The sequence below is a fragment of the Microcaecilia unicolor genome, chromosome 1 (genome assembly GCF_901765095.1).
Source record: "Microcaecilia unicolor chromosome 1, aMicUni1.1, whole genome shotgun sequence".
NCBI lineage: Eukaryota > Metazoa > Chordata > Amphibia > Gymnophiona > Siphonopidae > Microcaecilia > Microcaecilia unicolor.
Genome location: NC_044031.1, coordinates 98182412 through 98200891, shown reverse-complemented (window position 1 = coordinate 98200891; position 18480 = coordinate 98182412). Strand labels below are relative to the sequence as shown.

At 40.2% G+C, this 18480-nt stretch overlaps 1 protein-coding gene across 1 annotated transcript in view; it reads right to left on the bottom strand.

Moving 5' to 3' along the window:
- The window catches only part of ARHGAP12 (Rho GTPase activating protein 12), a 222388-nt gene that overhangs the window by 13374 nt on the left and 190534 nt on the right, over nucleotides 1-18480 (bottom strand). Inside the window, 3 exon segments of the mRNA XM_030199157.1 lie at nucleotides 3949-4083; nucleotides 11817-11894; nucleotides 13086-13184. Coding sequence (XP_030055017.1) covers nucleotides 3949-4083; nucleotides 11817-11894; nucleotides 13086-13184 — 312 coding nt within the window.

Here is an 18480-nt window from a genome sequence, read left to right as displayed (position 1 = left end):
AATATTCTTTTAAATATTCTTGACTATTACAGAATCTCTGGAGTTGTCCAGAAATGGTTTTCTGGCTTCTTAAGATCTAGGTCGTATCAAATCAATCAGGTGTACTTTCTTACACTTGGTCTCCTGGCTGTGGGGTCCCTCAGGGTTCTCCTCTTTCCCCATCTTGTTTAACATTATGATACCTCTTGGTCATTTAGAAAAACACGGTCTTTCAACATACATATATGCTGATGTTGTCACCATTTATATCCCATTCTCTAAGGAATTATTTGACATAACTCACAAGATTAGTCTAGGCATAAAACTTATGAAATTATGGGCTTCTAATTTCAAACTAAAACTTAATATGGATAAGACTAAGTTTCTAATTAAAACTAACTCTCAACATCCTATGGATCTTAGTAACTTTACTATTAAGAACAAAACCTATTCCCTTGAGTCATCAATGAAAATCGTTTCCTCACCCTTGAAAACCAAGTCTCTAAGTTGACTTTAAATGTTTTTCAATCACTTTGGAAGCTAAAGAGATTGAGGCCATTTTTCTCTAAATCTGTCTTTCGTACTTTGGATCAATCCCTTGTCCTCACCAAATCCGACTACTGCAATTCCGTGGTCTTCTCAAAAAATTACAAACAGCTCAAAATATTGCTGCTCATCTTATATGTTGATCTCTTCACGTCACCAAAGCCACTCCTCTTTTATATGAGCTACACTGGTTACCAATAAGAAATAGAATATCTTTCAAATTATGTGTTTTCATTCACCAAATTCTGTTTGGTCAAGCCCAATCATATATGAATATTCTTACTGCATTACCCCCTCATAATGCTGTTTCATCATCTAGAGAGTATCTTGCCTTACATTTCTCTACCTGTAAGAATGCGATATATGAAAATTCATTCTACTAATTGCTCCTATCAAGGCAACAAAATTTGGAATTCTCTTCCTACATCAATCAAGTTTACAGATGATTACCTAACTTTTAGAAGTCTTCTAAAAACACATTTCTTCAGTCTGACCTTTCTGAATACAAAGAACTCTACTTGAATTTTAACCACACCCTTTCCCATCTAGTCCTGCCTAACTATGCTCTCACCTATCCACCCTTAATTATTTGTTTGTCCTTGAGATAGTCTAAACCCCTGGTTACTTACTGCACATGTATTAATTTGCTTCTTGAACTTCTTGTAATTTGTGTTATATTCTGTACATTATTATGTTTTATTCACTTTATTGTTTGCTTGTAAGCCACATTGAACTTGAGTCTATTTCGGGATAATGTGGGATATAAATGTCATGAATAAATAAAATAAACAGAATTATACCTTGCTTTAAAACGTGCACAAATGTAGTAAGCATTTATATATTTATACCATGAATCTTTTAAATTACTTACAGGTAAGAATAAAAATGTATTGTTTGGCAAATAAAGGTCAACAACCAAACTGTAGGCAATACCTTTTTACTGGATAACAATGCTGCAGCACGACTGACAGAAGGTTGCAAGCAGAACGACATCACACCCTTCCTGCAAAAACTACACTGGCTACCAGTACCATACAGGATTAAATTTAAAACTTTATGCTTGATTTTCAAGGTCCTCAGACTAAATGGGCCAGACTACTTAAAAAATAAGTTAGCCTTTTATACACCTTTGAGACCTTTAGGTCCTCTCAAGGAGCATCACTATCCCTGTACCCTCATCAAAAGAAAATGCACGATGTGACATCCGCCAGCAAGCTTTCTCAGGAGTAGCCCTCAGGCTCTGGAACGTACTCAGGGGCTATGTATAACTCGAGACTACCTCAACTTTAGAAAGCAGGTGAAAGTTTGGCTCTTCTCCCAATCCTTTAATACACAGGGTGACTGAGTATCCACTCACTCTGCACCTGGACTAGCTTGCTACACACACTGTAACCTAGACCAGTTCCTTATATCTTGTTTAACTGTACAATGAACTTGCCCTGAATTTAGCCACCCATCTATTTATCACAACTGACTTTGTACCACACATCTCATCCCCATCTGCCTGCATTGGCCCCTCAGCTGAATGGCAAGCTGCACTGCAGAAAAGCATTAGAATCGTATCCAAGTTATCTGAATGTTCTAATGTATGCTTATTGCATGTTTCATTAGTATTATATCTCTGTTATTTGAATTTCAGTGCTGTTAAATGTGTATATTTTTTTGATACTGTTTTATGGTAGTCCTACTTTTAAGTTTCAATTTGCTGTTTTCATTTATTGTATTTATGTTTATACTTGGTCATTTTACTATTGCAATGCTGTTAACAGTACCTGCTCTACACCGCCTTGGGTGAATCTCTTCATAAAGGTTGTTAATAAATCCCAATAAATAAATGTATTTTTGACAAGCTTTTGAAGTGTGTCATTTCTTCATTAGGTCAGTAGAAAAACATTGTAGTTACAGTGGGTTTAATGGCGCTGTTTCTCTAGTGGCCTGATGGAGAGGATAACTCTAAAGCTTGTCAAAGATACCTTTTAACTAGAAAACTTAATGCATCACTTACAACTTGGTTGATGACCCGTATTTTCCACATATCCTAGTGAACACACACAGCAGTTACAATTCTTTGGTAAATAAGGAATGAGAAATAAGGTGAAATCCTGTTATAGTAGACTGTGGAGCTCGTTTTCAAAAGAGAAAAACATCCAAAAACTGGCATAAATCTGCACTTGGACATTTTTCTCACAAAAATGTCCAAATTGGTATTTTCAAAAACAAATTTTACACATTTTTCTATGAAATCCGCGAGAAGTGTGTTCAAATCACAAGGGTGTGTTAATGGCAGGATCTGGGCATTCCTAGCACTTGGACTTTTTTCAGCCATAACAAAACAAAACCGTCCAGGACTAAAACTAAGACATTTTGAGCTACACCTGTTTTTATAATGAATAAGGCACAAAAAGTTGTCCTAAATAACAAGATGACCACTGGAGGGAATCAGGGATGGCCTCTCCTTATTCCCCCAGTGGTCATTCCCCCCAGTGGAGGAGTGGCCTAGTGGTTAGGGTGGTGGACTTTGGTCGTGGGGAACTGAGGAACTGAGTTCGATTCCCACTTCAGGCACAGGCAGCTCCTTGTGACTCTGGGCAAGTCACTTAACACCCTCCATTGCCCCAGGTACAAATAAGTACCTGTATACAATATGTAAGCCGCATTGAGCCTGCCATGAGTGGGAAAGCGCGGGGTACAAATGTAACAAAAAAAAAAAAAAACCCTCCTACCAGCCTCTAATGTTATACTCGGGTCCATTAGAACAGCATGCAGGTCCCTTAAGTGGTGGGTGAAGTGCACTGCAGACAAGTGGACCCAGGCCCATATCTTCCCCTACCTGTTACACTTGTGGAGGAAACTAAGCCCTCCAAAACTCACCAGAAACCCACTGTATCCACATATAGGTGCCTCCTTCACCTATAAGTCTATAGTAGTGGTGTACAGTTGGGGGTAGTGGGCTTTGGGGGGCTCAGAAGACAATATAAGGGAACAATGGTGAGATGTGTACCTGGAAGCATTTTATGAAATCCACTGCAGTGCCCCCTAGGGTGTGCTATTACTTTCCTGGGATGTCTGGGGTACCACTCTACTAAAAATGCTGGCTCCTCCTACATCCCAATGGCTTGATTTTGCGTGTTTTGCACTTGGACTTTTTTTTTTTTTTAATGGACCAAAAAACAAAACATCCAAATCACAAAACCTTGTACAAAACAGTATTTTCAGGGGAGGGGGGGGGGGGGGGGGGGGAGACTTTTTTCTTTTTGAAAATTACCTTCTATCCTATTCAGATTTTGGATTTAGTCGTCACATAGAAAATGCCTCTCTGTATAATATAAAAGCATGTTATACAGTATATTAAAACAGGATTACGCCTTATTAAAAAAAAAAACCCAAACAAAAAACAGTCATTGCAATGGTTCATTTACTCACTAATTGCGTTGACAAAATCATTGAAGTGATTGTAAGTGAAGAGAGGCTCTGGCAATTCTCGGAAGAACATCTTCAGTGCCCCAGTGACTACATGTATATCTTCCCATTTACTATCATTCAAGTCCAGTTTTTCATCTGAAATGTAAAGGAAACAATGTTGGTAAATAAAATAGAAAACCATATTCCAGTAAATATTTTGTCTGTTTTCATCTTGTTTTTCACCAAAAACACTAAAGGCCCTATTCACAGCCTCATGTATTAATTTTTTAACAAGGAAAACTTGTAAATGAATATGCAATAAACCAAGGGGGTGGAGGGGTGTTAAAATTTCAGGATGTCTGTTTCTAGACCAAGACTAGCTCATACATAAAACAGGATTTCAAAGTTTGCATTGTATGGAAGACTACTCCAATTTAAATGATTTAGATGGAAGTTCTTTTCTCTTTTTGTACAGTTTCTCTGGTTGCACAAATGCAGTGACTGAGAACTCTAACCTAACATGCACTGCTGGGAGTATTATCGGGAGTTGTTCAATTCCAAGTTCCTTTGATATACTGTAAATATATTCAAAATCTAAGCAGTTTACAAGGAAAATCAAAAATAAAGGGTAGGGGGGACAAAAAATCTTGTCACACATAAGATACCCAACGTGATAGACAAGAGACTTGCACAGAATGAAGCACAGGGAAGAAAAGATACAACTTACATTGAACAGGGAGGGGGGATAAAAGGAGGGCTGGTACAACATAGGACACTTGCCATCCTTCATAACTCATGCCTCAAGCAGCCCAAAAACTGTGGAGGCTAGCAGCCATACAAATCAGTTTTGGGATGCAGATGGAAAGGCCTGGATGAAAAATACTGGGATTTAAATTTATTCAGTGACAGTTCAAGCCCGATATATATGGGGAGAGAATTCCAGAGAGCAGGAATGACTCGCTGAACAGAACATCCTGTTAGTGTCATGGTGTATTTGGTGGAAAGAAGGGACAATCAGTAGACATTGGTGGGATGAACGCAGGCTCCTTAAGGGTAAGTATGGGATGAAGAAAGAAGCCAAAAAAGAGTGGAGACCGAAGGAATGTATCTGGTGGCCTAGGACTAGGATCTTATATGATATTCTGTAGTCTGTTGGGATCCAGTTCTTGGCTATAAAAAGGAGAGAAACAGGATCAAATTTCTTCTTACTGTGAATAAGTTTTAATGGCGGTATTTTGTACAAGTTGCAGCCTCCGTATTTGGGTGTTTGGAAAGCTGACAAGTAGTGAACTGCACACAGCTCAGTACAGGCAGCTCTTTCTTTTAGTGCTCAGAACCACTGTGGGAAGGAGCTGTGGATCTGAAGTGGGGTGCGGGCCAAGGGAGGTGGGGGAACCCATGGAGGCTAGATTGAGAACAGACCTATGAGCTGCTCTAGCCACGCTGTCATTCTTTATTGTTGGTAGCATTTTTATTTGATTTCACTTATATTTTTTAACATGCCAGCTTGTGCAGCATACGGATGTACATAGAAGTATTGGTTTCATTGGTTAGAACAGTAATTCTAAATTTTAAATCATTGTGTCATTTGGAGGGGCTGGTTATAGGGACTCCCTGTATTCATGCAGAGATGCTTTCACCTAATAAAGGGCCACCAAAACAGAAAACATGTTTTGAGAATCAGGTGCTTTCAATTTATAAGTACAATTAAAAAAAATTAATTAGGTTGAAACCTGGGAGCTTTTAACATTTTTTTATTCCTGTGCCTACATCAAAAGAAAAAGATGGCAAGTGAGAACTTGCTCCTTCTGTTTTGAGGATTGCAGGGGTATATTATAAGAACGCACTTTTCTATTTTTATTATCATGCAGAAGCGCTGTCCGGAGTCAGTCTAAATGTTCCAACATTGTCCAATTCAGCACACTGTTTGCTGCCAAGTTCATACAAAGTTAATTATGTTCAATGGAAAATAAATCTGTTGGCTCAGCCTGCTTGCTATGTGAATATTCTATCACTGTTTCATTATTGTTTCATTATTGCTGCCAATAACGATATATTAAGGCCATTTGCTTTAAACTTTGTTTTACTTCATTTATCCAGTCCTTCATTCACATGGTTTTGCTTTTTAAACCCAAAGGGGAGTACTAAGGATGGCTGAATAATTAGGTATAAACTGTTTCAGACTTTACTTGTTTTGGACTGCTTTGGGTCCTGCTGATCTGTACATCTGCTATCTGAAAATTTGGAATATGGAAATAAGAAAATAAAGTTTTTGGATGTACTCTGTACAAGAAGTTGTTTACTTTTGCAATATGTGTATGAATACCCACAAGAAAAACCTCACTCATTGGCCTTCAATCTCCAGAATAGCGGTGGTAAATCTCCAGCTTTGAGATGGGTCATCTCTGAACTCCTTTATCTTTGCTGGCAGGAATATCAAGTACCGCCAAATAAATGGACTACCGCTGCTCTTCGCTGCTTGTTTCTGATTCTGAGCAGCATGCTGGGGCTTCTTGAGCAAATATGCTGCTGCTAGAGGAAGCAGGGCAGGCTCACTGACAGGAAGATTAGAGTAGACAGAGGTTTTAAACTTTGAAAAATGTTCAAAAGACATTAGCCATCCTTCTAGCTTCTGTAAAAAATGGGTTACCCAGTCACAATGAGAGTCCTGCTACCAAGCCATTGCTGAAGCCACAACACGCTTTCCTCATGTACTCATCCTGAGTGATTTTAATACCCATGTTGGCTGCCTCATTCCAAAAACCTTCTGTTCTGTTTCACTGATTTCCATCTCTTTCAATGGGTGTCTTTTCCTACCCATCAAGCTGCTCATTCCCTTGACCTTGTCTTTTCACCATCTGACTTCCCATTTCACTCATCCCCTGGTCTGATCACTTTGCTATTTTCTTTACTCTGTCCTTTGCCACTCCTTCACCAGCTGCCCCATTAGTCCAAATGTGGGTGAGATGTATGTCTAAGGCTGACCCTAAGAATCTCTTGCCTCCCCTTTTTCCCCTTTCCAGACGATTTTGACACTCTTTCTTGAAATAAATGCTCTAGACCAAATTGTTCTCTAACTCATCATAGCAAATATTGGTTCCACAGTGGAATGCAATTGCTTAAACAGCAGCTCCTTAGAGAGGAAAATCAGATCAGCGAGCAACTTAGCATCTTATAAACTACAACTTAAGGACTTCAATTTCCACCTGAGGAAAACTAAGATGCAATATTTTTCAAACTGTTTAAAGGTGCCAAATCCATAAAAAAAACTTTACTCCATTTTTAAATTTTGACTGCTCTCTCAGTGAGTCATCAGGATAAACTGGCCCCTTCTGCTGAGATCCTTGCTCATTTCTTTACCTCCAAAGTACTGAATCTGCTCCAAACTCTTCCAACCTCTCCCTCCCCTTATCCGTTTTCTTCCTCCCTTCCCCACCCCCCGGACTTCTTTTTCTCCTCAGTCCCCTCCTAGAGTCACTTCTCTTGATTTACCATTGTCTTCTTTATCATCCTTCCAGCCCCAGACAATCTGTTTTCTCTCCAAAGCCTTCCTGTCAATGAAGCATACCTTCTATTCCCTTGACCCATTCCCTTCCCAGTGGCTAAAAACCCCAGAATTGGAGCTTTTACCCAAAATCTTCCTACTTATCAATCATAGCCTTAACTCTAGCCAAGTTCCTGTTCTCTGGAAAGCTGCAGTGGTGGGCCCTATACTTAAAAAAACCTTCTCTGGATCCTCAAGTCCCAGCAAATTACCGCCCAATTTCTAACCACCTAAAATTCTAACCATTGTGCTTGCTAAAGTTTCCAATGACCTGTTCCTGGCCAGATCCAAAGATCTCTATTCTATCCTCATCCTTCTATCTGCTGCTTTTGACACTGTTGATCACTGCCTACTCCTTGATATGCTGTCCTCACTTGGATTTCAGGGCTCTGTTCTTTCCTGGTTTTCTTGTTCTCTGTCCCATCGTAGTTTTAGTGTATACGCTGGAGGACCCTCCTCCACTGCTATCCCACTATCAGTTGGTGTAACTCAGGGATCTGTCCTAGGACCTCTTCTTTTCTCCATCTATACTTCTTCCCTTGGCATTCTGATCTCATCCCATGGTTTTCAGTATCACCTTTACGCTGATGACTCTCAGATTTAACTCTCCACACCAGAAATTTCAGCAGGAATCCAGGCCAAATTATCAGCCTGCCTGTCCGACATTGTGGCCTGGATGTCTCACCGCCATCTGCTAAACATGACCAACACTGAGCGTCTTATCTTTTCCCCTAAACCAACCTCTCCTCTTCCCCCATTCTCTCTCTCTGTGGATAACACTCTCATCCTCCCTGTCTCATCAGTTTGAAACCTTGGGGTCATCTTCGACGACTCTCTCTCCTTCTCTGCACATATTTAACAGACTGCTAAAACCTGTCATTTCTTTCAGTATAATATCACCAGAATTCATCCTTTCCTTTCTGAGCACAATACTGGAACCCTTATCCACACTCATCATCTCTCGCTTAAACATACAGTAACATAGTAATTGACGGCAGATAAAGACCTGAACGGTCCATCCAGTTTGCCCAAGGTAAACTCATTTTACAAGGTATGTGATACTTTCTATGTATACCTGATTTTGATTTGTCCTTGTCATTCTCAGGGCACAGACCGTAGAAGTCTGCCCAACATTGTTCTTGTACTAAAAGTTCTGCAGCCAACGTTGAAGCCCCCTTAAAATTTACACTGCAACCCATCCATATCTATTCAGTTACTAGCAGGGCATAGACTGTAGAAGTCTGCCCAGCACCAGTTTTGCTTCCCAATTGCCAGTGTTGCCACCCAATTTCTGCTAAGATTCCGTACAGCCATTCCTTCTAAGCAGGACTCCTCTGTGTTTAACCCATGCACGTTTGAATTCCATTACCGTTTTCATCTCTACCACCTCCCGTGGGTAGGGCATTCCAAGTATCTACCACCCTCTCTGTGAAAAAATACTTCCTGACATTACTCCTGAGTCTGCCCCCCTTCAACCTCAATTCATGTCCTCTAGTTCTACCACCTTCCTGTCTCCAGAAAAGGTTTGTTTGCAGATTAATACCTTTCAAATATTTGAACGCCTGTATCATGTCACCCATTTCTCCTTTCCTCCAAGGTATACATCTTCAGGTCGGCAAGTCTCTCCTCGTACGGTTTGTAACACAAATCCCATACCATTTTTGTATCTTTTCTTTGCACCGCTTCCAGTCTTTTTACATCTTTAGCAAGATACAGCCTCCAAAACTGAACACAATACTCCAAGTGGGGCCTCACCAACAACTTGTAGAGGGGCATCAACACCTCCTTTCTTCTGCTGGTTATACCCCTTTCTATGCAGCCTAACTTCCTTCTGGCCACAGTTGTCACCTTGTCACATTGTTTCTTCACCTTCATATCCTCTGACACCAACACCCCCAAGGTTTCTCTCCTGAGTCGAGCTTACTAATCTCTCTCCTCCTATTCGGTATATCTCTCTTTTGGGTTTCTGCACCCCGAAGTGCATCATTCTGCACTTCTTGACATTAAATTTTAACTAAATATCAGAACAGAGCTCCTGGAATATCATAAAACAATCAGTTTCTGATAAATTCAAAAAAGACATCCAAGCAAATAATGATGTGCTATAAATTGTTTTTTTTTGTTTTTTTTTTAAGGAGGAAAAGCCTCAAATGCAAAGGGAATACTCCGTTGTTGATCTTTACAACCTTAGGGAGACCCCTTAAATCATCACGGGCATAAAAACCTCCTAGATCACAAAAGTTGTGCTCCTAGAACCAAATTATTATTCTTATTTTTTAATGGTTCTAAATGATTCACTTATATCTCCGTTCTTCTTGCAGTCGTGTAACACCCTCCACGGCCCGACTTCGGCCCAAGTTTTGGTATCTGCCTCAGGGTCTGTGGTGTCCGACTACTGGTATGGTTCGATGTTGCTACCGCTTCACAGGTCTCCCACTAAGCCATCTCTCTCCCCTTCAGTGTTCAAAATTCTGCTGTATGACATATTCCACCAGTGTGGCTATGCTCATATTAGCCCTATCCTCAAGTCACTTCACTGGCTCCCTATCCGTTTCCGCATACAGTTCAGACTCCTCTTATTGACTTACAAGTGCATTCACTCTGCAGCTCCTCAGTACCTCTCCACTCTTATCTCTCCCTACACTCCTCTCCGGAAACTACGTTCACTGGGTAAATCTCTCCACAGCTAACTCCAGACTCTGTTCCTTTTATCTTGTATCCTGGGGCTTCTCCGTAAATGATTCTGTGAACCAGGGTGCAGATTTTGAACATGATGCGTTCTTTGATTGGGAGCCAGTGCAGTTTTTCTCGTAGGGGTTTGGCTCTTTCGAATTTCGTTTTTCCAAATATAAGTCTGGCTGCTGTGTTTTGAGCAGTTTGGAGATTCTTTACGATTTGTTCTTTGCATCCCGCATAGATACTGTTACAGTAGTCTAGATGGCTTAGTACCATCGATTGTACTAGGTTGCGAAATATTTCTCTCGGGGGAAAAAAGGTTTCACTCGTTTGATCTTCCACATTGAGTGAACATTTTCTTTGTTGTAGTTTTCACATGGCTCTCTAGTGTGAAGTTTCGGTCGATTATGACACCGAGAATTTTCAGGCTGTCTGAGATGGGCAGGGTGTAGTCTGAGGTAGTTATGTTGGTGGGTTTGTTCGTGTTAAATTGGGATGAGAGGATGAGACTGTGTTTTTTTCTGCATTAAGTTTTAGTTGAAATGCATTTGCCCATGAGTTCATGATGTTTAGGCTGAGATTGATTTCTTTGGTGATTTCTGTAACGTCATGTTTGTATGGGATGTAAATTGTGACATCATCTGCGTATATGAAAGGGTTGATCACATCTCCACGCTTTTTATCACTGGCTCTTGGTTGACAATGGATTATCTTTAAGTCTCTCACATTAGCCTTTAAAGCCTTCAGATTGGGACGTCCCTTGTAATTATCCAGTCTCACCATTTCTTATTCCCCAAAGCGCGCCTCCTTCACACGATCAATGACCACCATCTATGCCTCCCTAGCCCCCGCTTTGCCCAACTGGAATCTACTCAGCACCGGGCTTTTTTCTTTGCAGTAACTTCTCTTTGGAATTCCATGTCACTCCCCATCTATGCTGAATTTTCTTTCAAGAAGTTTAAAGCTGCTTGTTTCGTCATGCATTTCACCCTATGTAAGACTTCATCACAGTCTGCCACCACTGTTCCTACAATATCTTTTCCCTCAGTCCAACTCTTTCTTGGTCGTCTCCTCACCTCCCCCCTTGCTTTTTCCCTCATTTCCCCTTGTTGGATTGTCCTCTCTTGTTTTGGCTGTGCTATTTGAACCTTTCCTGTTACCACTGTAGCTCTTTTCTGACTTGCTTCGTTTTTAAGATTGTGCATCACTGTGATCTGCAAGTTAGCTAATGGCCACTACTAGAACCAGGATCACTGCTACCTATACAAGAAATACTTCAATATCTCTCATATATTACTGCCATTCATTTCTTATATATTTCTTATATTTCTACACAGTACCCTCAGATTTACCCACTCTCTTGGGCAGTCAGTTGTACTGCTATACTATAAAAAATGAATGGCAGTAATATACGAGATATTGAAGTATTTCTTGTATAGGTAGCAGTGATCCTGGTTCTAGCAGTGGACATATATATATCAAGAAACCAGAGACAATAGGATATCTATATTTCTTGTTCAGTTAGCTAATGGCAGCATAACAAATCTGAATAAATTATAAACTATAACTTGCTAAGGAGTAATACAGGATTGACTTAGTTTAGACAAATATGCCAATTGTGTGCAAATCTTTTTACCATCTAATGAACATTTCTATCAAATATACATACCATGATTAACAGCAAATCTTAGCTTCTGTATTACTGCAAGGTTGCCACTTACTCTGTATAAACCATCAACTTCTAATCCTATAAAGAGATAGCAAAAACATTTCATATTTCAGGTTCAACATTTTTCTCTTACAATTGATACCAAACTTTCTTCATATTAGATGTCTTTAAATTGAGTGGCTAAAAGAGAACAACACATCATTCATTAAGAATACCTTTCTGTGCCCCAGCTACCTTTACAAACTTCTGATTTATTTTCATCAACTCCTTTTGCAGTGTTTCAATGCCTTAGAGAATACGTTTCCAAGATTTCCTCTATGTGAGACCCAGTTTTACTTGCAGAAAACATGTTATGCAAAACTTGCCATCTTTTTACATGTATAACAGTATATGTAGGGAACGATCCCACTTATGCTTGTGTGTGTACACACAGAAGGCATTTCAGGAGGTGAAAACTGGGGAGTTTACAAACATAATTTGTATAACCTTGCTGGTAAAATATGTATCTATTTATGCCTGCTCTGGAGATTATTTTAAACTACTTTTCTGATGTGTCCAGGTTTTTTTGACTTGTGAGACTATTTTCAGATTCAGAGATTTTCAAACACTAATACTGCTGTCAGCTGGAGAAGGTTGACTTGACAGTTTTTCTTCTTTATTCATACCACAAGTATATAAAGAGGGAGAATGAGCGCTACCCAGCCCAGGCTTGATGCATCTGTTAGATGAGTATAACATCTGGAAAATCCTTTAAATCTATTTGCAGATATAAAGTTAAAAATTGACCAGTAAAGATATAATGCATGAAATCATTGAGTTGCATTGCTGAGGTAAACAAAATCTGAAGAATTACTTAATAGCTTTTTGAATATATACTGATTTATGGGTAACCCTTTTGGTTTATATATACTATGTCAAAAGGGAACATTTCCCTGCACAGTAGAAAACACCCCCCCTCCTCCGACCACCTACAGTGACAGTCTAGCTTCAGGTACCCATTTAAACTGCAAGCTACCTACAATGAGGACGCATTGAATTTGTTTGAAATTTGTTGTACAGGACCCTTGTACAGAGTTAGAGAAATGCCAATCTCATCACCACAGCAACTGGGACTGCTCCCAAGTGTTCTCAGACACCTCAAAGCTATTCTCAAACTAATTTTCCACCAACAGAGAATTTCAGTGCTAGCTACAGGTCCACCATGAATATTTCCATTCAAGTTCAGTCCAATCAGCACAGATTCATACAAGTTTTCTTCATTTTGCGTACCATGTTCTTCAACATACTGAATGCACAATTTCACAAATTTTGGCACAGATGTGTTCTCTCTTTGGCACAGACTGGTTAAACTTGAACCAAACACTTGATCTGAAAAAAAAAAAAAAATTAGTACTTGTTAGAGGACAATATTTATATAAGGCATTCATCTTATATTAAGAGCTAAGTTGTGAAACAAGAACTATAAATAACAAACTGTTAGGGCAATAGTAAGTACAGACATAAATAAAGGGATGGTAGATACATTTTCTATGCAGTTTGCTGAATCTCAAGTAACTTAAAAATCCTAATGTACGTTTATTTTTTAACAGCTATCATTTCATGTCCAGAAAAATACTGCAACACAATGTATATGCATATTTTTATATCTATTTCTGTGAACTGACTGAGTACAGAATATAAGCAATGGTGCAATTTGCAGTGGAACAGCTCCTGAATATGTGAAGTCAATAGTCCTGTCAGTTTTCATTAGCTATGTGTGCCAATTACCTTTTACCACGTTTAGTTTGTTTTACATGTGCTGAGCTGTTATAAAAACAACACTACAAATTCCTTCCATTGTAATAAACAATTTCTGGAAGTGATTATGAAAACTGCCTGCTTCTTGCTGGGAGGGTGTACTGCTTAAAATATGCAGGAGCCCATGCCTGGGTTAAGATAGAATGGATACCAAGTGGTACAACCCCACAGGAATATAAATGGCAATTTCCCCTGGAGCTCAGCTCAGATCCAGTGCTTAAAGGTAGATTACAAGCTCGCTGGGCGGAATATAGCACTCATAATCAAGAACACATAGAAGACCCAGTTTTGTTTTGGGAAGCGGCTAAGGCGGTTCTTAGAGGCGAAGTTATAAGTCACACGCACTTTGTGAGGAAGACACGAGATAGAAAGATCTTGCGTTTAAGTAACCAACTTTGTAAGACACGGAGGAGATATGGGGAGACACACGCGATAGGTGATAAACAACAAGTGTTAGAGCTTCAAACCGCCTTAAATGTACTTTTGCAAGAAAGGGCACACAAGTCACAGCTCTACTATAGATATATGCTTTATAAACACGGTAATAAAGCAGGCAAGTTAATGTCAAAAATAATTAACCCCCGGGGAGGGACTAAGAACATTTTGGCACTGAGGCAAAGGGGGGGAGGGCTCCACACATCAGATAAAGCAATATGTGAAACTTTTCGGGCCTTTTATCAAGGGCTGTACGCTTCCCCAGAGGAAGACGGTCTGTTAAATCAGATGTATTTAGAAAATCTGGCTTTACCAAAGCTTACAATACAAGAGTTGGACAGTCTCAATCAATTAATTACTGAGGATGAAGTCAGTCTAGTTATTGCCCGCAGCCTGCGACTAAAAGCCCCGGGACCTGATGGTTTAAGGGGAGAATTCTATAAATTAATGGAAGGAGGAGTTATACCTGCAATTACTAGATTTTTGAACCAACTGATAGAGAGACAGAGGTTACCCCCAGACTTGAATAGGGCTCAAATAATAGTCTTGTTGAAGCCGGGGAGGGACCCTCTAGAGCCGACATCGTACCGGCCTATCTCCCTATTAAATTATGATACCAAGTTGTTGGCAAAAATCTTGGCTAATAGACTGGCGAGGCTGCTCCCAAGGTTGATTCATGAAAGTCAGGTGGGATTTGTGGGAGGTAGAGCAGTGAGTAAAAACTTGAGAGCAATACTGACATCACTAGAACACAGCTCGCAGGCGAAGGTAGCATCATTGCTGATCAGCTTTGATGCGGAAAAGGCCTTCGATAAGGTTCACTGGAAGTTCCTTTTTGATACGCTGGAACATTATGGATTTTCAGGGAGATTTGTTGAGGCAATTCATGCTTTATATGCCAACCCATGTGCCACCCTGAGAGTAAACGGGATAGAATCGGAAAGTTTCTGTATTAGGAGGGGCACAAGGCAGGGGTGCCCATTGTCCCCTCTTCTCTTTGTTTTGGTTTTAGATCCCCTTATCAGAGATATCATGGCAAACCCTTTGATCCGGGGAGTTGGCTTAGGGACCCACATGTTTAAGATTGCAGCATTTGCGGATGACATTTTGGTACATCTCACAAACCCAAGGGAATCCTTAGACACGTTACTGGAAACCTTTCGTGAATATGGCGATTACTCAGGTTTCCGTATTAATCTAGACAAATCAGAAGCGCTGGCTTCGCCAGAGGTGAACCAGAGGGATTGGGTCCCTGAATTTCCGTTGAGATGGGCTAGAGAGTCTTTTAAATATTTAGGAATCCGACTCACAATGAATACATTAGATTTATATCAGTTGAATGTTAAAATCTTACTGGAATATACTAAAGCTAAATTGGACTCTTGGATGAGTTTGCCACTGTCATTAATGGGACGGATACATGTAGTACAAATGGTGTTGTTTCCGCGCTGGTTGTACGTTCTTCAAACTTTACCCATACGCCTATCGCGGTCTGATTTGAGGCGGATGATGCGTCTTTTTGGTAGATTTTGTTGGGCAGGCAAAAAGCCCAAAGTTAGCCAAAATCTGTTAATAGGGAGCTGGAGACAGGGGGGAATGGGTATCCCGGATGTGTTCCTATATAATCAGGCGTGTTTGCTGCGCCACTTAGGTGATGTGGTGAATGCCACACAATATTACACACCTATGGGCTTGGAGGAAGCTTTTTTTGCTCCCTATGACATATTAGCATTGCTCCATTTACCTCGTAGTCAGCTCCCTTCTAAATTTAAAAAAAGTATAATACTGCAGCCCCTTCGGGAGGCGTGGCAGTGGTGGATGCGGCAAATGGGGGGCCACCCACACGTTACAGATCAAATCCCAATCGTAGGCAATCCTGTTTTTGAAGCAGGGATAGATAACCCGACATTTGGCAGATGGCAAGGGCTGGGCATCACAAGATTGGAACACCTATTATTGGACAATGGGGAAATGATAACATTTGACGCCATTCAAGATAAAGTGGGATCAGCTTGGGGCAATAGATTTGCCTATGCACAGGTCCGACACTATGTGAAATCCCTGAGCCAAGTACCCCTGAGAGGGCGGATGGGGGAGCTGCTAAGGGTTTTTTTTGAGGAGTTACAGATAGAGAAACAATCTGTATCAGCATTGTATGGGGCACTGGCTAGGCGTAAGTCCCAGAGGCAATATGTTGATCTTAAGCGAAAATGGGAACAAGATCTGGGGACTTCCCTGGCAACATGGGATGTGTCAGCCACCTTGAAGGGCATCCGGGTGTTGGTAACAGATGAGAGGCTGAGGGAGTGTGGTTATAGAGTGGTCCTACGGGGGTATATGTCTAGAACACAACTGGCTCATATGTTGGGGCCGGACAACTCGGGGTGTTCTAAATGCGGAGGGGGTCCCAGCTCGTTATATCATGCATTATGGCAATGCCCCAAGGTGCGCATGTTTTGGCAGAGGGTAAGAGGGTTTTTGATTCGATTGGGGAACAGAGTTCAAGGAACGGAGCGGCAGTTTCTGTTGGATCAACCAAGAGCGTTTGCTCCATTAGGCGCCCCTGCTATAATGTTATGCAGGAAGCTGAGCTTGGTAGCGCGGAAATGCATTATGCAATACTGGGTCTCATCGGAAGGACCAGCTTACTGGCATTGGCGCAATCAGGTGCATCTTCTGGCCTCTTGGGAGGCTAGGGATTCAAAACAATCGCCTAAACGTAGAGTGCGCTTTCTACAGATCTGGACACCATATCTGCAAATACTCAGCCCAAGGGGACGTAGTCTGCTTGTCAATGCCTGATAAATAGCGGTATATTGGAGAGTTAGGGCACCATGTAGTAGCAAATTAGTCTAGAGTGGATCTGCTTGCAAGGGGGAGGAGGGACTGGGTGGGGGGCTGGAGGGGTTGAGTGTGATGTATATGGCTAAAGCCTGGCAGTGCTCTAGAGCTTTAATGTTTCATTTTCTGATATTTGTGATAAGCACTATCTTACCTAATGAAGTATTCAAGTGTATGATATTAGGAACATGAGTCATTTAAAATCTAATGTTAACATGGGCCAAGGAATCGTTAAGAGGGGAGGGGGGAGAAAAATGGGGACGAAAAGTGTTTGGCGAAGTTGAATATGTTGCAAGAATGCTGTTTTGTATATCAAGCAATGCTATATGCATATTCTACATTACTTTGTATTGTGATAATCGCTAATAAAACAGTTTAAACATAAAATATGCAGGAGTGATAATTTATTGATATTTTCTTTACTTTAATCTCTGGCTGTGGCAAGGGATTAGCATCTTTAATTTTTATTTTGCAAGTTTTTGGTAGATTATACATAGGTATAGATTAAACACTGGCTTTCCAAATTGCTGAAGTTTCTAAAAGTTTTGAGAAAAAAATATTGATAAGGAACCTATTGTTCTGATACATTTACTAAACTGAGGAGAGAAACTTAGGAAGAAATCATTTTGATGTAAAATTGGTGTGCCCAGGCAAAAATACTTCTTCAAAGTTGTTCTCAAGAACAATTAGTCCATTGCAAGAAGAGCATCCCTTTAAACATACTACTGAAGGAAAAGATGACATCCCAGACTACCAACTAAGGATAGGAAACAGATAGAAAAACATATGTTGGCTATTAAGACCCAGGGATACAGAAGATATATAGAAAAAGACAAGGAAGTGAAAAAAAGAACAAGAATTGATAGAACGCTTTCACTGAAGGACTGCTTAACAAACACAGGCAGAACAAAGGTATCTATAAAAACACACAAGGGGACAATTTTCAAACTATGTGCTTTGTGACAATTTGCAATACTTTGACATAGGTTTTTCCTATAATTTCAAAGCAAACATACAAGAGCAAAGTACCTACATGCATTTGCACCTGCTAGCTCTGTCCATAATATTTCCAAGAAAAATATGTAGATTTGAAAATGCAATCTGTGTGCATTATTTTTTTCTCCTGATGAAAACATACTCCTGGAATGCCTCCTCTTAATGGGGCAGACTAGATTGGAAAAATGGCTCTTATCTGCTGTCATTTACTAGGAGACTACACTAGTCAGATTTCCCACCTCAGTTTGGAAGTATTACATGAATGACATTACACTGCTAGTCAGAAAGGCATACAAGAAAGACTGAGATGACTCAAAAGTTTGGACTGAAAGAATATCATCAACATGTTTACTGAGGTTGCAACAGATACATGTTAAGAAATGAAAAAAAAGCTAGCCTATTCTTTTCATGCTACATCAAAGCAAACAGGAAGAAAGGAAACGCTAATAGCTTTTAACGGCAACATCTTCTTTACAGTTATATGGCTCATGAGTGATGGAAACCCATAAAAATACCGCACAAGCTCAAATCTTCCAAACCAAGTATCTTCAAAAGATTCTTGGAATTTTTGAGAAGAGAAATCAATTCAAGAATT